We start from the raw sequence: 21,756 nt of genomic DNA on the forward strand, positions 1-21,756 counted from the left end.
GAGTTATGTTGGTAAATGCCCGCATATTTGGGCAGATCTTATGGCCAACTTTCTGAGGTAGCAGCCAGGGGACACGGTTTGTCTGATTGTCTGGTGAAATGATTTTTCATGGCTCAATTAACAAAATTTTTTCAATTAACATATTCACGCAATAATTGCCAGCCCAGGGCGGGGTTGCTTCCAACCCACGCCGTTTGCTAGTCTGTGGTCAGCGTTGCGGCCCACGCCCAGCATCAGACACGTGTCAAACTTCCGATCATTAGAGGCGCATCGCAGTCACGCCCACAGAGCTGCAAAGACCGAGCCCTAATTAATATAACAGACAAAACAATTTTAATGCCACACTTTTTATTATTTTTTTTTAATAATATTTCTCTTTGAAGGCCTCACAGCCGCATTGATAAATTATCGAAAATGCAGTTTAGCGTGTGCCGCACACACAATAGGAATTGAGATTAATAATCTGAAAATATCTACAACCCGTCGGCTGCGTTGGCGATCTCCATCTAATGCTGCATAATTAATGATCGTTGTGGAAAGCGACGAAAATTTGTCGGCCAATCCAATGGATCAATAAAAAGCCAAACTAAAGTCAACAAACACAGTTCGAAACACGGTATGTTGAATTGAGAGCTAAGAAAACACTTTAATGATCATTTCCAATAAGTCTAGAAAATATGTTACTAGAAGAATAACTATATTATATACTTGAGATACCTAGAATCTGAGGCCACTTGAAAATCTATGATTATAATAGAAAATTCATTCATAACTATATCGGGACAGCTGTTTACACAATTACTGGTTTGATTAAAAAAATTGTATTAAACAAAACTAAGAAATGCAAAATCGTAGATCGACAAGACATTTCTTTATAATTATAGTAGGTTGTTGAATTAAAATAAATAATGTAATCTAATATAGCTGGAGGAAACTAGTTTAGGAAAATAAGAGTTTATTTACTTATACGTTAAGTGACTTTTAAATTCGAAATTGAATATCCAGAAAACTTTTTTAAAATCATTTATTAGAAAACGAAGATTTTTTATACGAAGCAAACCCTATGCCAAAAATGTAAAAAACTTCAATAAACAAAATCAATTTCAATTATAATTTACGATTAATGGTTTTAATGATTCCAGCACCAGAATATGTCAATCAGAATGTGTAATATGGTATTATATATGGCAGCGTGTGCAGATATTAATTTAAATTGCCACAGAATTCATATCTTATGATGTTGCAATCGCTGATGGAGCAACCCAACAAGCAACTCGGCCAACGAACACCCCGGAGCCAAACTCATTGCAAATACATACAAAGTGCACGAAAACGTATTTCGTTTTAGTTTTCTTTGATTTTTACTTTTTTTGTTTTTTTGTTTAAGTTGCTTGGGTTGCATTATCGTCTAATTGCATCGCCAGCGCCGCGGAGAGCGAAGTCGACTTCGATGCTTGTGGCATTTGGCGCGTCAACAAACGAGCCGCCAACGCGGACACCGCTACTAAAGAGCCAGAGTTCAAGTCGCAAAACCCACCCAACCATCCAAAAACAGCAAACCGCCCACCCTTCCCCCTATGCAGCAGCAGACCACTCAAAGAAACCAACCGCGAGCCGTTCCATTCATCATTTTTCGTTTAGTGACGCGCGTGCCTCGTGCGGCCCAAATCGACGGCTGTTGTTGTTATTATATTTTCACAGATTTTCAAATTGAGACGTCATGATCTTGTCGGTTTTGGTCTCGGTCTTGGTCTTGGTCTTGTGGTCAGGTATCCATTGTATGCTGTTCGGTTTAGACTATGAGTACAACATTTATTTTTGTATAAGGCACTAGCATGCATGCTATAGATCTTATATTATAAGAAACATATGCTTTAACATTGAACAATGAACAATGTGAATACTACGCAGAATCAGTACAAATAAAAATACGAATACAACCGATCTATAAACTAACTTATGATTACATATAGTTACATAAGCTGCAGCCAGAATTCTATTCAATTTCAAGATACTCTCTTGTTTACATACATATCTATTCATATTTCTTATTTTGTAATACGTAATACGTATAACACTGTAAATTGTGATTGATATATATTAAAGTTCACCTTCTTTGAGCATAATTTTCATTAGGGAAAAGGTCATGGATAAATAATATGTATGGTAAATTAAATGCAATCAAAATGAATTTTTAGTTTTATGCTCTTACAGTGATCGCTCGCAAATTAGAACGCTGCTTCTTAGCCATACTTTTAATGGTAAAACTCGATCATTTATCAGAAATTTTGTTTCATTAAAATTAAAGACCTTAATTTATGGAAATTATGGTTTTCGATCGACCACATTTTTTTTTTTTGGCATTCTTCTACAGCCTGTATCTCTTAATGTTTGTTCAAGCCGATTTGAAATTCTTTCCGACAGCTTCTAAATTTTTAAAATCCCGAATTGACATTATTTTTATAAACTGATTTCCACAAATGAAAAAGAGATTAAAGTTAAGTGCATGCTCGACAAAAAGACGATGAAGATTTACACACAATTAATTTACATCATTATAAATAGAAATCAAACACGCTTCAACGTGAGATATATGTATATATAAATATAATGTAATATATTGTAATCTAAAATATTGTAAAAATTTTTGGTTTACGCCTTTGGTGCAATAAAATTCAAGCGATTTACAGACTTATCGTTAGTTGGCCCGAAGGCGAAGTATGTACAGTTTCTCAATGAACTCGATCGATGATCAGTGATCGTTATCGTAATCGTTATCGATCAGCTAGTAGTGGTAGCGCGATTGCTCCACATCGGATGCATCGTCCTCCTCCTCATCACTGGTCGAGGGCGGCGTCTCTAGATTGGCCACATCCACATCTAGGTAATCCTCTTTGGCCTGCAGTAGCTTGTCCATGTACTCCACGATCTCCGTGAAGGGCGGCCGTGCGCTGGCATCAAAGTGCCAGCACTGGCGCATCAGAATGTAAATATTCATTGAGCACTTCGCCGGTTTCTCCATGCGCTGTCCGGACATCAGATAGCTGTAGAGCTCCTCGGCGGACATAATAGCCGGATATGGTTGCGCTCCAAATGTCATAATCTCCCAGAGTAGTATGCCATAGGACCACACATCACTCTGTGAGTCATAGAACTTCTCCTGCAGTGACTCGGGCGCCATCCACTTGATGGGCAAGCGCCCATTGGTGTTTTTGCGATAATAATCCGTACTTTGAATATCTCGGGCCAGCCCAAAGTCGGCAATCTTGAGCACGTAATCATCACTAACGAGAACATTGCGTGCCGCCAGATCCCGGTGAATGCAGCGCCGCGAGGCCAGATAATCCATGCCGCGTGCTATTTGATGGGCAAACTTGATCAGATCCTTTTCGGTGATCACATGCTGTGGTGCTGGCGGCGCTGACTGGGAGCTACTGTCCAGCTGCTCCTTGCTCAGAGGCCGATTCTTGTAGAGGAAGTCCTTCAGATTGCCATGGGGTGCATACTCCACGATGACATAGAGCGGTCCGCTCTGGCTGCAACAGCCCAGCAGATTGATAATATTGATATGCCTGCCAATGATCTTCATGACTTCCATTTCACGCACCAAACTGGCAATATCATCGTCCGTGTGACCTTCCTTGACCATCTTGACAGCGACAATGGCATTGTTCACCTCCGCCATGACGACACGTCCAAAGGCGCCCTCGCCAAGAGTGGCGCCCAAGACCAGTTGACTGCGCGGCAGCTCCCAGTTGGAGTCCAGTGGAAATTCGTATTCGTTGAAGGGCACCGGCTCGTTGCCACTCTGGAGCACAGTGGTGCGTTGCTTCTCAATTCGCACTACCGGCATTATCATCGTGTCCATTGAACCGCTCGAATCGCCACCGCTAGCCGGCTTGTAGATGATAACCTTTTTGGTCCACTGATGCACCGTCTCGATGCGCTGCTTGAGCAGCTTCTCGTGCTTCATCTTGCGCACGGCATACGCCACAAAGATGATGCACAGCATGATCAGCAGAAAGGTGACCGTGATGAATATGGCCATCATGCCATTATCGCGCACCACACTGCCCAGATTCGCCTCGAGCAGCTGCAGGCTGCGCACCACACGCAAATAGGCGCGACTTGTGGATTGGCCCAGGCTGTTGCTCTCGATGCACGTGTACCAGCCCTCCTGCTCCTGTGTCACATTCGTAAACTCCAAGCGATCCACATCCTCGACTAGAACTGTGCGATTCTTGGAGCACTCATTTACGCTCTTGCAAGGCATAAAGATCCAGGCCTTCTTGCTGGTCAAATCCGATAGATATTTGCATTCCATTTGGCCGCTGTCATTGATTAGAAGCGTCAGATTGGCGGGACCCTTGAGTAGAATGGGCTTATGATTCACCCGATCGCTGACCATCACGTTCATCACATGACTGAGACAGCCCAGCGGGTTGCACACCTTGCAGGTGTACTGGTCCGAATCCTCCGGCACCAGATCCTCCATGGTGATTTGCCACTTGGTCTTGCGATAGCTCCCATAGGTGCGCGTCCAATCGCTGCTGCCATTGCGATACCAGGTGATATTGGGCTCCGGATTGCCCGCCGCATGACAGCTCAGCGACAGTGTTGACCCCGAGGGTCGCGTATACAGTGTGCTCATTCGTTTGGGATGCCGAAAACGTGGCGCAAACTGTTGCTTGGCATCGATGCTGCCACCGGCACCGCTCGTGCTGCTGCCAGAGCCGGCGCCTGCCAAACCAACCTTGTCATCTTCATCCGCATCCTCGTCCTCCTCTGCATTGATACTGTTTTGTGTGTGTGTCACATTGATGTAGTTGTTGTTGTTGGGTGCACTATCATAGTCCTTGGTTAGCTCCTGTGAACTGGCTGCTGGCGCTCGCCTCGCTGTTGCGCCCCAAACGCATAACAACAGCAGGATCAGCAGGCTTCTGCACATATTGTGACAGCGTCTTACGCTGGCAACGCTTCTCCGACAACTGGCAGACATTCCCTCTTGCTATATGTCTAAATATATATAGATATATACTTTTGTAACTGTAACTGAGGCAGCGCACACGAAGTGGCACTCGCCCTAACTCCGAGCTGCAGCTCCTTCCAGCAAATGGGGTAGCGTCGAGTTCAATCCAACAACGTTGTGTCGCATGTGTTGTTGTTGTTGTTATTTTCTATTCACCGGAAATCCACTTTAGCTGAGCGACTGCTCTCTGAATCTCACTCTCTCTCTCTCTCTCTCTCCACCCTCGCGCTGATCAGTGATCTCTTCTAGTTTTTCTAATTTATGATGGAAATAACAACAGTTGCCGCTAGCTCCAACTTGATCTCTGGCAACATGTGTGTTTAACGCGGCGACTTTGAAGTGCGCCTTGCGATCAGTATCGGAATCGGATGCTGTGGCTGCGCTTCTGATTGTTGATGATCACCTTGCCAAGTAACGGAAATACACTTCCAAAATGTTGTATGCACTCATGGATTCTTAATTATTGTCGCTTGTGGCCTGTGATTTATTCAGTGCGCTGATGGATTTATGGCAGCCATGTTTGCCGCAGCAACATGTCACAGCCACATCGTGGCACGATCGTGGGCGTGGTGCATTTCATAGATCATACGGCAGCTGCTTGGGGATGACTGCAACACCTGGAAAAATGCAGACGATTAGATTTATGCGCGTTTCCGTTTTGTGTACTAAGTTTCCTTATTTTTACAAATTTAACTCAAAATAAGAAATCAAATTATCCAGCGAACGCGACATGAAAGCTATTAAAGGGGGCGCCCTAAGAAACCGCAACCAAGTGCTGTATTTGAGTTAAATATTCCATATATTTGAGTGTGTATTTCTGGCATGAGGGGTACAGTCAAAAGACTTGGGAGCATGGGGGAAAGACCCCTGAAGCAGACTAAAGATCCATACAAAACAAACAACAAATTGTAACTCGCACATCCGCTTTGTCTACCGGAAAATGCCAATATATTGAGTTCAATACAACTTTTTGTTTTTCCCAATTTTGTGTTTTTTTCTTTTGCCAATAAACAAAATGCTTTTCGCACGAAGCCGTTAAAATTGATCGGTGTTTTTGTTTTGTTTTTGTTTATAAACATTTCCACCATTTTGCGCCTCAAAAATGTACGTAATTTGCGAAATTTTTTAATGCACTTAATCAATTTTCTGCTTGCCAATTAAGCTCAGACTAAACCACTGAGATTTTTATATGCTCAAGTTCTGATTAAAAGCCATTTACATTTTGGCAAGGCTTAATTAAAATGTCGCGCACATTTCCGCTGATTTTCATTCTCAAGCGCGTGCCACACAAATTAAAGGCTCTATAAAGCGAGAAATGAGCTCACATGGTCAGATCGGCGTAGTTAACATATACAAAATATCAAAAAATAATAAAAACAACACCAATTTTTTTTTGTTTTCAAAATAGCTTTACGACTAACGCGCACTATATATCAAAAACATGCGCATGTAAAATCAATAAAATTTTGGGGCCACTTTTATGGCGAACATTAAAATGGGACAGTTCGTAACGGCTTTTTGAAGCCCGCAGCAAATGCAAAACAATTTTTACACGTTTGCCCTTCTACGAAAAAAAAAAAAGAGAAAAAACTATATAAAATAAATAATATATATACATATATATATATATATATATATATACATACATATATAGAGCAGGAACTGAGGGACGTTGATTACCTACAAGTACTCGGTACAGCTATGGCTACATGTAGTTCATTTAGATGGCAGCTACTTTTCGATAATATTCTATTTTTTGCACAAAACACAGATACAGATACACAGATAGAGATACACAGCTACACAATAACATAGCACAGTAGCGATCGTCTATATGACGTTGAGGGTGCGTTATATTCCGTGATTCTCCGATCTTTAGCGCACGTTGTGAATTTCCACAGCTCTGCTTGAAAACTGTTCTAAATTCAGCAGAGACGACTTTGTAGTATATCGTGGTCGCTGCCAGAGGCCAGACAGAGGCTGCTGTTGCTGCTGCTGCCGCTGCTGCTCCTACGCTCAAAAACCAAATAAATACAGAAAATCCAACTACTGCGCGGCGCGTCCTACTCAGGGCAACTGCGACTGCGCCTCAAACGACTCAATTTAGTGGCCCTGCTTCCACAGTTATTTTATTATTTTTATTTTTGTAGTTTTTTTGTTGCTGTTAAATTCAATGTTTGTTGCTGTTGTCGAGCACATTCAGTTCTGTTGGGTATTTTTCTTCTTTTTTTTTGCCGGTTGGGCATACAAATGTCGCTGGCTGTTCGCGCTGTTTGTTGATCGTTGCCTTCGCTTCCCGCATATTTTGCGCCTTTTTGCTTAACAGCGGCAGACAGCCTTAATTTTTCACATATGCGTGTCGATGCACTCTCTCCCTCTCTCTCTCTCTCGATCTCTCTCGCTTTCTCTGTTTCTCATGCTCACTCCCGCTATCGCTCTCGCTTAATTAAAACAGACACAGTCGCTCTCAATGTGCTCTTCTGTGATCTTTCCAGCCCACATCTGTGCCACAGAGGCAACAAAAATTAAAAGAAATTAAAAACAGACACTAAGAATGGCATGTGTTCGACCAAGAGATACTCAGCAGTGCACTACTAAATATGGGTTGCGTTTGCAAGTCTCATGTCTAGCACAAGTCCGATCTAATGGGTATCATCTATCACAACAAATATATTCAAGCCCCATATTCAAGCCCCAACATGCAATATTATGTTGATTTAAAATCATTAAGTTGCTCTAGCTCTTATTTAGAATAAATGAATTTCATGAATAAAGGAGTTTGCACGTTTGAAATAAACATAGAACATTTTCAATAAAAATAAAAGATATCTTCGATTGGAGAATTTCGGTGAAAACGTTCTCGACTACATTTAAAAAACGTTTTTTCATGTTTTTAGTATAAATTTTGAAATTGAAAAATTGAATAATTTTTAACAACTCAAGGAAATATATAAAGAAATAAATAATTTATACATTTTTATTATAGTTTAAATGGTTTGAAATATTAAAAATATTTTGACGAATAAATATAACATTTTCACTACTAACAGAGTCGCTATTAGATGCAGACCCAAAAACACATTTAAATCATGTTTACAGGGTATAAAATATTGTTTAAAGTTGTTTGCTAGTGCCCGCCACGCTAGCCGGCAACTGTTCGCCACCCTTTTAAAACAGATCGAGGCTATGGGTTTGAAGTACCCGTTCGAGACAAGGGAAAATATTGTTTCGAAACGCATTTGGTGAGCTATTGTTGTCATTCGAACTCGGAGGGACTCGCATCGCCGCCGCGCCCTGTCTGACATGTGGGCACATCATCATCATCATCATCTTGAACATCAACATCAACATCATCAGCCACAGCCAGAGGCGGGACTGGGCCTTTACCTACACTTTAGCCTGTGCCTCGATTTCTGTTTGCCGTTCGTGCCACATATGTGTTGCATGTGTTGCATGCGGCATCAGCACCAATCCATTGGAATATGCTCATCGCACGAGTCTGGAAGTATCGTGGGGAAAAAAGGGTTGCCTTTCACGAGTTTTCCCCGTTCATGTTCCGGCAAAATACAAAAACTTTTGACCTTCGTACCATACTCAACTTGTAGGTAATATATTTCCTGCCCAGGCCAAAAATAACCACATGATTTGCAATATTTGGCAAATAAACAGAAAAGTACACAGCAAAAAATGCTCATTCGGCTAACAATTGAATATGCCGCTTGTTGGAATTGGCCAGCGATTTTTCAAGTTCAAATCATTTTCAAATATTTCACAGCCAGAATGAAAATACTTTTGCGTTTATATCAAAAACAATGCGAATGAGCCGTGCAGTTCGCAATGACTTGTTGCATGCGAATACGTGCCAAAACCGAAGGTTATTAACTAGCTCAGGTGTGTGTATACCCTATAAGTGCCTTAACAACAATGCAATCCAGCTCTACAAATAGCTGGGCAAACCCATCTGTAACGATCTACACAGAAACGAAACAATCAAGCGACTGCCAAAGTCAACAAAACAGCAGCTAAAACAGAAGCACAGAAGCTGCCCCAACAGACCACATACATATATAGTATACATATACCCATACACTTCCACTACAGTGAGAAAGACAGACACATCATTTAGAATGTTTGTTTATGCGGCGGGAAATTATTGCATGTTCATATCTGTAGTATAATGCCGACGTCTCGGCCGATATACGTATATGTACGTGTTGATAAACACACGCGCTGTTGGAGAATCAAGTGTAGTCAAAAATTTCATGGGAAAAATTCTCAAAACTAGACGTATAGTTATTGTATAAAATGTGTTTGTTTTACAGTGGTCACTCGGTAATTACAACTCTAAAGTTCTTGTTTATATATTCATATTTTTTTAAATACTTTTCAATGCTTTGGGGAATGTTGTCTATAAAAGTAACTAAAAATAAAATTTTGTTTTTATAAACATGAAATCAAAAAATGTTATATTAAAATCATAAATTTAAATTGGAATGAATATGTATTATTTTTAATAGAGAATGCGAAGAATTTTTCTGTATATTTCGAGAATACGAAAAATTTTAGATTCTAAAACCTTCATCGTTCGTTTTTTTTTTGCTTTTGTTGTCTTCTCTACTTAACGAATATTGTCTATGAAAAGTAATTTCAATATTAATTTCAAATTGATTGAGATTCAAAGTGTATTTAATTAGGCATTATTTAAGGCCAATTCATTCTAATTAGCGTGCGACTACTGTACACGAAAAAGTGCTTTCATTTTGGTCATAAAGCATAAAATTTGTGGCATGTGCCGTAAATGGGGGCATTGCAGCAGTGCCCCAATGGGGTTGGGGGCATTAAACAAAAAAAAAAAAAAAACAGTAAAACGGTTTTGATAATTGAACGATTGACTGCGGACTCGCACTGAAATAAACAACACAAATTGGACTGGACACAATAGTTTACCCCACAGCAAAACAAACAAACGAACAACAGCAACAACAACAAAAACCCCAAACGGGTTAAAAAGTCAAATTGCTGCGCGTTGGTCAATCAAAAAGTGGTCTAAACAAATAATTTGCGCAATTACGCAAGTGAAAAGCGAAAACAACACAAGAAAAACAAAAAATAAAAAAAATAAAATAAAAAATAAAAACTATTTTGAATATAGTATATAATAGTTTAGTATATATGTATATTGAGAAACTTACCTTAGAATTTGTTATGTTGAGATTCCTCTGCCAATTATTGTATCCAATATATATATATATATATATATATATACGCCTTGATCTAATATAAATATTCTTGTGCAACACAAAATTATTTTCCTTTTGCTTTTTATACCAATTGATGATATTTTTCGTTATTTATTCAGCGCTTTTAGCGTTCCACTTAAAATTCCAGAAATATTTCCATAGCACTTTAGAAATAATAATAACTAACTGCAGGCACACTTGAGACACCGAAATAGAGAAAAACACACTGCAAGCCGATCGATCGGCAGCACGAACAATTCTATTAAATAGGTATTACGAATTATATACTGAGTATTAATAATTCTTGCACATTCTGTTAACGGTACGGTACTCGGTTCTATTCGGTTGGGTTCGGTTCGGTTCGATACGTAACTGTAACTGTGCCTGTTGTCAGATCGCAACTGAATTATGCTCAGCGCTCGACAAATAAATCTCTTCAATTGAATGAGGGCCAGAATGAAACGAATTCAACGAGTGGCTGCTGTCGGTTCCCCCAGTTGAGCATTTGCTGGAAAACGTCTCTTCATAAACAAAATGTGCCACACACACACACACACACACACACACACACGCATACACACGCACACCATAGAACACTCAGCACACATTGTATAAAACACATGTGCTAAAAGGGGCGGTCGCAAGGGCGGAGGGCTGACACACACTCACATGCCGCGACGTTGCGATATTGCGATGCTGCGGCCTTCCCTTGGAAAGTGAAATGTAATTGAGCGCTTTTCTAAATTTGTTCAGAAATTGAGTCAAAACTGAACCAAATGATTTCGCTCAACGGACAGCGGACAACGGACGAATGCTCAAAGTGTTGCATAGTTTTATGCGCCCAAATAAATTCAACACGCACGACTTTCAAGGGATGTGTGAAAAGATTTACACGGGTGTGAGACGGATATCGCATCCAAGCCCAATTCCAAGCCAAGTCCGACTTTTGGTGAGAAGTCAAGTGAACTGGTCGAAGAAACGAGGGCAAAATTAAAAAAAAAAACGGCATTTAAATTAAATGAATATTGGGAGTGTTATGCAAACTTTCATTTACGCTTATTTTTCGATTTATTTAATAAAAATGAGCAAGAAGTCACTTTTTTTACATTTGAATTTTAAGCGTATAAATTGCTTCCACAGCGAAAATAAAACCAGTTCGGCGCGAACTATAGAAATTTAATAGTAATAATTGTAGCAATAATATAAATAATATGAAAAATAATAATAGTAATAGTAATAATAAAATAAATAATATGATTAATAAACAAGTAAGAGGTTCCAGTCGGGAGCTCCCGACTAGGGGATACCCTGAACCCTCTTCTTCCAATATCAAATGCATTTATATATTCTATTTTAGAAGCTATATGTCAAGTTTGGTGACTCTAGCTCTTATTATTTACCAAAATTGCCCAAAAAACACGATATCGATATCGATTTTTATCGATTGCTTGGAAACGGAGTAAGTTATAGATAATCGGAAACAAACTCGATCTGCGCAGGCACTAAAGTTTTGATTTTCGCAGCGACCTCGATTTTGAAAAAAACGAGATGTAACCCCTTGCCCTTTTGTCGATTTGGGTTAAAAATTTGGATTTCCTTTTTTTGATGCCAATCGATAGAACTGATCCTTACGAGTCAAAAATGGTATAAAATTACAAAATCTGACATTATTTGACGGAAATATTCCAAAAAATTATCAAAAAGGTTAACTTTACGAACTAATGGTTTTTTGTCTGTAACATTTTTGAGCCCATCGATGTTTAATTTGTTTGATCCGTACGCAATTATTTTAAAATCAGACATTATTTACCCGAGATATTAAAAAAAAAATCCGCGCGGAGTTCTGTTGTTTTGGAAGATCATATCTCCGCGCAGAGCTATTACCCGAGATATTAAAAAAAATCATCAAAAAAGTTTCGATTTTACCGACCTCGATTTTGAAAAAAAAAACGTGATTATCTGTCTGTCGTGATTATCTGTCGAAAATATTTGTTGAAAATATAGTTTTTTTATGGAAACATTTTCTTTTGAGTTGCTCAGCAATTAGTAAGCATTACAACTGTCCTCTCGTATCTGTTCGTTAAAGAGAAGAAAGATTACATTAATTTCAAAAATGTACTTGTTTGAAAGGCCTTTGAGTTATTTGCGCTTTCATAAATCGTGTGTGTGTGTTTGAGAATAAATAATTGATGGAAGCGTCTGTAAACATATTTTGGCTGAAATCAGATGGTCCGCGACACATTAATCAATTGCCTAACAAGTCTTATAGTTTGTTGCGGACTTCACGCCGCATTCCGCATCTGAGCCCACAAGTTGTATGGATATGGGATTCATTAGTCGCCACAATGAGGCACTAAGTCAGTTAACAGTTATTAATTACGGGCTACTTAACTGGCCAGCCAGTTACATCAGTCGTATGCCCAGTAGCCAAGCCGTTTGTGCCGCAAAAGAAAGCCGTCTAATGAAAAGACACTTGAGAGCCTTCTCAAAGCACACACGCTGCGAACCCCAACAAGACAATGGGCAATCGTCAAAGGGTTGCAAACAATAGAAACAAAATAGGGGGAAAACAAAACCCAAAAAAAATGGAAAAACAATTAACGACTATTGGCTGTCAATTGTGTTGGTGGAGATATCCCGCTTTATGCCAAATGGCGTTACGCATGGCTGATTAATTGATGGCTAACTAGTTGGTGCCTGCCGGTTACACTTACCGACTCTTTTCTCAACTTTGTTTATGTTTTTCTTTTTTCTCTATCTTTTTTAAATATGCGTTTGTTCTGCGCCAGTTTACGGCCTCGTAAAGCGACCAGCACCCCACCAATGTACGGTCATAATACTTAAATTTTATGCACTCTCAACTTGCTACTCATCTGCGTGGGGGAAAAGGGGTTGTAGAGGGGACAATTGGGAGTCACATTGCATGGGCTTCCGTATGCTTTTCCATTTGGCCAACAGGCCCGAGAAGTTGTTGGCGTTACGTACATAGATATAAATTTTGAAAATTGGCTCAGCGCAGTCTGGGAGCGGGAACTGGGATTGGAAACGGGACCAAAAAGAAACACACAACTGCCTGACATTGGCTTCTTCTAAGCGGGTTTGCGACACGATCCACTGATCCAACGATCGAACGATCTGCGACGATCTCGTGCAGTGCAGCCAAACAGCATAAAGTTAATTGCTAATATGATTAATTGCACATTAACATGAAGTTTTATAGCCAATTATATGCAAAATATGCCACGTTTGCCAATTGCTACAATTCGAACTGCCTGGGAATTTTACTGACAAAAAAAAAAAAGAAAACAGCTTAACTTGATTTCGGCATACTTTATTGAATGCCTTCAATACTCCAGCAATGCACACACATTTTAGTTAATTCCCGATTCCGATCATAATTCAAATCTAAGCGGATTCTTAAGTATTTACAAATATGAAATAAGAATTTAGGCAAATTGGTGAAACCTAAAGGTACTTAGTGTTAACTAGATTTAAAACTGCTGTAGTTAAAAAAACAAATGTTGGTATTTCCATATATTTCCAGCAACAGATGTTAGTTGTTAGCAATACGAGCTTCTACAACTCAACAAAAACCCAAACATAAAAAAATTTCCAGCAATTAAGATATTTTAGCTATCATACGATCATATGGAATTTAATAAAAAGAAAAAAGGATTTATTTTTTTTGACTGTTAAGCTACTTTCCAAAATTGAGCAGTATCAGTTGCGTTAATGGGATTCTTCGGATCAAGAGACTAATAAAGAGAGAATTCCTTTTACATACTGTAGGAACTGCATTAAGAACTTCTAAAAGCCCCAGTATAGAAAGTTCTTAGCATATGCTGTTTGTATACAATTGTTGACAACTATTAAGATATAATTTTATTTTAGTACATCATTTCAGGTACTTAAACGTCCATCATATCCAAACATCTTAGACAACGGAAAATGTATCAGAAATAAAGTCATGATTTTAAGGCAGCTCTAAAATAAATTTATCTTTTAATTTTAGGGTAAATAGAGGGAAGGCGAAAATGATATTAAAAATTCCCTAAAAATTCAAAGTATTCTAGCACCAAAAACCATGTCTCGAATTCTTTTATTCTTCAAACAATATCGAAAAAAAATTGATAAACTCGTTCTGCACGTGGTTATATTTCAAATTTAATGTGTCTTTTGTAGCTTTTGAGATCGGGGCATTCACAAAGACAAACCAACAGGCGAACATGCTTAGATCGATATAGCTCATCGTATTAGTTGAGAATATTTTTATATGCTTTATGAGGTTGCTAAGATGTTTCTTCTGTACTACTTCGCTCTTATATACATATTTCTATAAGATGAATAGAACTATATTTTGCTGAAGTTAATAACTAACTTTTCAGCATTCTCTTGGCTGGCAAAGACGAGCGCTGCTCTCGTATCCAGCTCTCAGACAATGTCAATAACTTTGCCATAATTTATGCAAAACTATGCGCCACAATTTGGCGTCATCGAGTGGGTGCTTCAGCTATCTCGCTCCTGCTCTCGACTATAATAGACCATCTCACTTGCTCTGCCTGGCTGGTTTTTCAGTTTCGATTTTCAGATGATGCGGGCTTTGAAAAGCCAATAAAAATGCAATGCTGCCTGCAGTCAAAACAAATGCGCAAATCACATTTCAAATCACTCAAAACTATTGAGATTTGAATTTGAATTATTGGCCTGGCGCGAGTCCGAGCGAGTGTATCTAGCGAGCGGGCAGGCCGTTCGCCTGCCACCCTGACCGCGCCTCCTCTCCCACCATGACATAGCTCTTGACTACGTTTCCGGTCTTAAATCTTGAGCGCGTTGAGCTAATCATAACTTACAATGTGGTCCGGCTATTTGACAGGCATGGACCGGCCACAGCCCCGTTTCCAAGAGGATCATGGATCATGTTTGCTGTTGTTGTTGTTGCTGTTGTTGTTGTTGCAGCTTGAGGCTGGCAAGCTGTGCGAGCTGTCAATGAACTTGTACGCTTTTGATTGATTTATATTGTGTTGTTGTTGCCGTTGCATATGAATATGTATACGCGCTTGTTTCTATATATTTTACGGTATTTGTATCTATGCGATACGTAGGTAAATCAGCTTAGCAGCCGCCAGAGACCTTTATACAAATCTTGTTTTTCGTCGCCTAAAGAAAAAAAAAACCAAAAACCCTCAAGTAGTTTACGTGCCGCATCTAATGAAAGCTGTATTTTAATTGTATTAGATGCACACATATCTGTGTATCACGATCTCGAGAGCAGCCAGCCACTGGCTTTGGCTTGCCTTTGGGTTAAGTCGGCGCTCTGGCGATTCGTACTAGGCCATAATTTAAAGCCGCCTGGGAGGATGTTGCTGCTGCTGCTGCTGCGTTGCCATAAAACTGGCGCTTAAGAGCGCATTTTAGCAGACCCCTGGCCGGATTGGGCTTGGCGCGGGCGTGGCTCAGCCTCAATGCTCAGGCTCAAGCTCGAGCCCGTCCTTTTACCGGGCCTGGGCTATAATGCCTAATAATAATCATGTGCTGTAATTGACGATTTATGCTAAGCCCAATATAATTTACGCCGCTGGAAACGTTAAGGCGGCGCCCCCACGCCTTAACCCAGGGGGAAGGAGTTGGTGGGTAAAATCAACAACAACAACAACAACAACGGCGAATCGCATAAATCATAACTGCACCTGGTCAGAGATCCGCTGGCACCAAGCGCAATATCTGCTGGCTACTGGCGACCAACTCAACAAATTTCCCACACACGCCGAACATGTAAGTTAAGCACATTCGAGTGCATACAGGGTACTTAGAATGTCGGGCAGGTTACACAATGCCAAAAGTATTTGCACAGGCCAAGCGACCAAGGGTATCTAAGTAAACGAATCCCCGATACCCTTCGTGAAGCACTAAATTGGCATAAAAGAGCGGAATAGGTCTCGCGAGTAGAAATTACTTGTAAATTTAGTTTACTATCCGTTCGGCTTTAAATTCACTTCCAAAGCTCTTTATGATCCATTACTATTTGAGACGAGTTTCACACTTTTCAGCGTATCCACATGCTTGAGTGGGAGTGGGCTCGAAAGGTACATATTTATAAACTTTTCTTTTCGAAGGTAAAATATTTTCATATAAATATGAATAGTCGACAAAATCAATTCAATCCAAATAATCAATTTAATTGGAGAATTTATCCAACGGAATGAATTGGGTTTCTGTTCGGGAAATGTAGAATTTTTAAACACAGTGAAGTCATTTTCACGCGAACTCCCTTTCTGGTGTGTGTGCTGCAAATGCAGATATTCGCTCAAAAGATATCACGTGTTTTTTTCTTATTATTATTTTTTTTTTGTTTTCAACAAACTTTATTTATATCTCAGTCAATGGTCTTTTAGTTTGTCGGATCAAAGCTGTCGATTTATCAAACGTCTTAATGACTCGTCATTTTACACAAATATAAAGACTTTAAGCCCATTTTTATAGATGTTTTTTGAATAGTCGATCAAGTAGAAAATATATATTTAAAGTCAAAATGCAAATTAAAATAAAATCAAAAACCAGTTGACAGCTGATTAGCAACAGATGATCACCCAAGCGAGAAAAAAGTGACAAAAGAATATTTTAGTAAGCAATTTAGTCAGTTCTAAACAATCGATCAAACGTCTTAAGACCCCAGCTATCTTAAGCATTATTATGCTATTCTGAATAATTTTTTAGAATCAAATTGTTTTTATTATTATTACCACCCACTTTGCAGCGGGAATATTGCGCTTAGCTTGCACAATTTGGTTAATACCCCGAATTTGCACAACTTCGGTCCACCACTTATTTGCCACAAACTGCATTGTAAAATCCAGATACCTTTGCCGGCTGAAGTCTACAGAAAAAAGTGTTGGCACGCAAATTTATTGTTGTCTGTTGGTCGCAAAAACCGATTTTGCGAATCGCGTTTCGCTGCGCGTTCCACGATCCATTCCACAAAAGGCTACCGTATTTGCTGTCAGACGACGATGGTGGCGGTGGCGGTGGCGGCGGCGTTGCCTGCGTGCCAGTTTGTCTGGCATTTGGGCAGGCCTTCCAAAAACGTCGCTGACATAACTGTACCCAACTGGCAGCTGTTGACTTGCGCGGGACCCGCGGCGGGGCCACCTAAATGCGTGCCCACATACATATGCACATACTCAGGTCTTACTTGGTTTAGAACGTACCGCCCGGCACTTGGCAGCCCCAGATTTTTCGGAGCACGTCGCTGTTTTTGGCATCAAACACATGTCGAAGCACATGAAAGGATCGTGGACTCTGGTGGACCCGGTCTGTGGGTCTACGGATCTCTCGATCTCTCTCTCTCTCCCTTTCACCCTCTCACCATCTATCTGTCCCGTTCACTCCGCTTGACAATCTTGGCTGGGGCTTTGCATGTTTGGCGTTTCAATGCGCATTAATTTTGTGATTTTGCTGTTGTTGTTGCTGTCGACACGAATGGCTATGAGAGGTTAATAAATCAAATGCATATGCATGACAACGTCTGCACCTGAGCCCGATCCTGGACAACAACAACAACATCAAGAAGAACAACAACTGGAACGGAACGGAACGGCATGCGACTTCTTTTCGCTTCGCTAGCCTTTATGCCTTTATAATTTCCTCAATGCCGTTTATGGCCCGTCCGACTATCAGACTTGGCGATTGCCACTGGGGGCCACCAACCACTCGATCGACTGGCCAAATGAACCGAACGACCGGAGCAATCAAAATCAGCGCCTTTTGTGACTGGATACGGGAATCAAGCGCAGCATTAACACCAAATTAAATTTGATTTTATTGAGGCAGCAAATACCGTTGCAGGAAAAACAAAACGGAAATTGGGTCATCTTGGCCATCGTAGTCCAAGACGTACATTTGCCCAATTGAGTTTATATCGTGTAGCATTTTCTCTGCCGTCTTCTGATCGACCTCCTCGCATGGCTAAATGAGTTATAAGCAGCGCCACTTTGACGCATTTAATCTGCATTTATGACCTAGTTAGCCGGCAGTTGGTCCACTTTTTGTTATACCGATCACGTACTGGGATTAATCACTAAATTAATTGAAACAATTTTCCAGCATAGCCGACAACAGCACAACATGAAATTAATCAGCTCGATTGGCGCGCCGATCAGCGCACTGTGATCAGTGATCAGTGATCGGTGATCGGTGATCGGTGATCAGAGCGGCTGTGGCTATAGCTGATCAATTGACTTGGCTGTTGGTGTTGATCGCCATGTTCGACGGCTGTACGTGTTTGGCATTTCAATTGATCACAACGATCGGCAAATGAGTTGTCCAATGATCTAACACATGTCGCTCAGATCATCAGCAAGCACAAACGACTGATAGTTTGAGCCAAAAAGAAGAGGAGAAAAAAAATGGATGTATATCTATATAGCCAATTGCCAGCTACTAAACGTAAAGCTCAAGCGATCATTAATGATCGTCGGCGCTATTCAGCGCAACATGATGTGCTATTGATGCTGCGGCTGCTGCTGCTGCTGCTGCTAAATGCCAAGAGCCTTGGCTAATAACTTTTAATTAAATTAAAGCTCCGCCTATTTGTGTTCAGCCGGCGATCTCATCGTGATCGTGATCATCAGCATTAGCCGCAGCACAACAAATGCATTTTCACACCGACCCTGCACAAAATGAGGCATCCCAACAGGTGCAGACACGAGTTCTTTATTTTTGTTATTTCTTTTTTTTTCCAAATTGATAGCGCGCTCATAGTGAGGTTCAGTTGAGATCGTGGATCGTGGCTGTGACTGTGCATGCTTGGCATTAGGCGGTGCCTCCTACTCCCAGCTCCTGAGAGTTCGCTTTGGCAATCATTTAAATCGTTTCGATTATGATCAAGCAACAAGCGTTATGTTTTCCTTAAGCTGTAACGTTTAACCGATCGTCGTTGCTTGCAGTTGTAGTAGCTGCTGTTGTTGTTGTTGTAGTTGCTGTTGTAACAAACATAATTGATCAATTAAAAATTAATACTAACTTTGTTTAGCTGCAGGTGCACCAAAGGCTTCCCAGTTTATCTCCCGATCATGCGATCTTTCACTCTCACTTTAGGCCGTTTGGGGTTTGGTTTCTTCTCTCTATATCTGTGGGGTCTGCTGGCAAAGACCTCACACGCCGACTTGTCATAATATGCCCAGCTGTGGCCAAGCTACTTAAATCAAATGAGTTAGTGCCACCAAATATTGGATGACGCACAATGTGTAAACAATAGGCTTGAAGCTTTCGGTTCGTTGATTTATCGTAACTCTATGCAGCTTTGTGCTACGCCTTAATCCTCTGGTCCGACTTTGTTGTGCTAATCAGCGTTCAAGTTTATGTGACAGTTAAAAGTATGCCACACGCAATGTTCATTGGATCTTCCATTGGATCGTTGAATCGGCGGAACATTGATTCTATGTCTGTGGCTGGTGCGGCGCTTTGCTGGCCGCAAGGTGTTGCCTCCAACGATCGTTACAACGACGATCAGTTCGTCTTGGTCCGACTACTTTCCTTCATCCATTTGATAATTCAATTTCTTCGAACCTTGTTGTTTCTGCCCGTTTGCTGGTGTTGTTGTTGTTGTGGTTATCTTGACTTAATTTTCATATCGTAGAGGGGGGGGGGGGGGGGGACCACCAGCGATCGTGGCAGCGATCATAACAATCGTCACCGCCGCTGCGGGCTGCGTGTGGCCTTTGTCCGATTTATGGTTCAATTTTATTGTTAATTGAAAATTCAACTAGTTTAGTGTGTCGCCCGATCGAACCGCACCCCGGCGGCTGTCTCACAGCTCCAATGCTATTCGTAACCCTTTTGTTTTGTTGTTATTGCCATAAAACTGTCAGCCAAATTGAATTGTTGTTGTCTTTTCGGTTGTTGTTGTTGTTGTTGTTGTTGATTTCCGCATTGATCCTGATTTATGGCCTGGCTATAGATATAAACAGTAGTCACATGCTACATTTGCTAATAGGCTTTGCTCTAGCTATGATTAACTATGATAGCACCATGTATTATATTTCCCCAACTTTCACTGCACAGCAATTGAGTTTGGCTGCCCGCTAAACGACCAGTTTAAGTTGCAACCAAAACGGACGCCATACATTTTATAAGGGTCCCGGTTGTAGAGCCAGATCTTCCCTGGTTTTCTCCTCTGCTTGCAACAATTTCCTGATTAACACTTTGAGCATAATTTAACCGCCGGCGACAAAGCGCACATAACAAACAGAGACAAACCAAGAACCAAGCGACGGCCAAACGACTGCCGCCTGCCAGCATCTCATGCCTCATCTTCAACTGGCAAGCCCCAGCCCCTCCACCAACAAGCTCCATGCCGCTGATCAGTGGCGCGTGCGCCATGACCGCCGGCTGCGCAGAGACAAATTCTAATGCTCGGTATAAGAGAAATTATTGCGGCTGGGCCCCGTCGACTTCGTGCTGATTGTCTGTAAGTAGCTGAGGGCAAAAACTTTAAACCAAATGCAGCGGTTCAGCTGCAGATGCAGTTGCAGTTGCAGTTACAGTTGGGAGGGGGTTCGAGGCTTGCAGTTCGCATTGTGAATTTGGATTTGAAACTAGTTGTTACTTATGCACAGCGGCTGTATCATGCAGAGATTTTCCGCATTCTTTGACCAATTTAACGGCGCGAAAATATACGAGTACGAGTTACTACTTCTAAATCATATTCTGCATTCAGTCTGATTACAGTTGATTATATGAGTTTATATTTAATACGTGCGAGTCGCACAATTGACAACGGCGCCGGCGCCACTTGAAATGGATAGGAAGTGTATTTACCAAGGAAGAGATGAAGCTATACTAAGCGGCCCACTTATGCAATTGATTTTCAACATCAAATCATTTTAGTGCACTAAGAACTAAGAACTATGACTAGTTAATGTTAAGGAAGCAATTTACATGCCCCTTTCCTCAGTACTTGCACTTTACCTAAGTATTGATCTAGTAGAATTGGAAGTGAAAATTGTATTGAAAGAGAGATTGATATTATCGTTAGCCTGAAAGAAAAGTTATTTCTGTCATATATATGCAACTGATCCCCAATATTACTTCCCTACTTTGTTCAAAATTTCGTGAAAATAATATGATATAGTACTCCCATAGGCAAACCTATTTAGTTTCAGGCAGTCGCTGCTTTAAGCAATTCTAACAGTATAAATTAAAGATTTTTTTTCTGTACTATCAAGGATATAAACTACAATTTGTACCTGTGATCATTAAAAAAAATTGATTTATAGAAAAATTACCCATTTTAGCAGGCTTTCTTTTAGGTAAGTCTCACCTGATCAGACGATCCTCGGAAAATACCGATTGATGTAAATAGGCCTAATTCATGGCAACTAGCAACAAGTAACTATAAATGTAATCCTAAGCGTATCAAATTGATTTCCTATTAAAGTGCACTTTATTTTACGTTTTCTCATTATTTAATAATTATTCAACAAATTATCC

General features: G+C 40.5%; 2 protein-coding genes and 1 long non-coding RNA gene across 5 annotated transcripts in view; 1 reads left to right on the top strand and 2 right to left on the bottom strand.

Moving 5' to 3' along the window:
* Rim (Rab3 interacting molecule) overlaps positions 1 to 21,756 on the bottom strand; it is a 277,876-nt gene that overhangs the window by 204,395 nt on the left and 51,725 nt on the right. The gene's annotated exons all lie outside the window — the stretch shown is intronic.
* Positions 994 to 1,944, top strand: LOC116650929 (uncharacterized). The gene is made up of 3 exons (XR_011416113.1): positions 994 to 1,074; positions 1,143 to 1,322; positions 1,388 to 1,944. It is a non-coding gene; the product is annotated as an uncharacterized lncRNA (long non-coding RNA).
* htl (heartless) lies at positions 1,923 to 10,678 on the bottom strand. Of its 3 annotated transcripts, none has more exons than XM_015172007.3 (2): positions 10,222 to 10,678; positions 1,923 to 5,646 (listed from the first exon to the last, which is right to left on the bottom strand). In XM_015172007.3, exon 2 carries the CDS (start codon positions 4,997 to 4,999, stop codon positions 2,786 to 2,788), a length of 2,214 nt encoding a protein of 737 aa, XP_015027493.1. In that variant the 5' UTR covers positions 5,000 to 5,646; positions 10,222 to 10,678; the 3' UTR covers positions 1,923 to 2,785. The 3 variants fall into 3 exon arrangements, with proteins under 3 accessions (XP_015027493.1, XP_002053583.2, XP_015027491.1); XM_002053547.4 differs by lacking the exon at positions 10,222 to 10,678 and adding an exon at positions 6,714 to 7,073; XM_015172005.3 differs by lacking the exon at positions 10,222 to 10,678 and adding an exon at positions 6,710 to 7,073.

Source organism: Drosophila virilis, chromosome 2 (genome assembly GCF_030788295.1).
Source record: "Drosophila virilis strain 15010-1051.87 chromosome 2, Dvir_AGI_RSII-ME, whole genome shotgun sequence".
NCBI lineage: Eukaryota > Metazoa > Arthropoda > Insecta > Diptera > Drosophilidae > Drosophila > Drosophila virilis.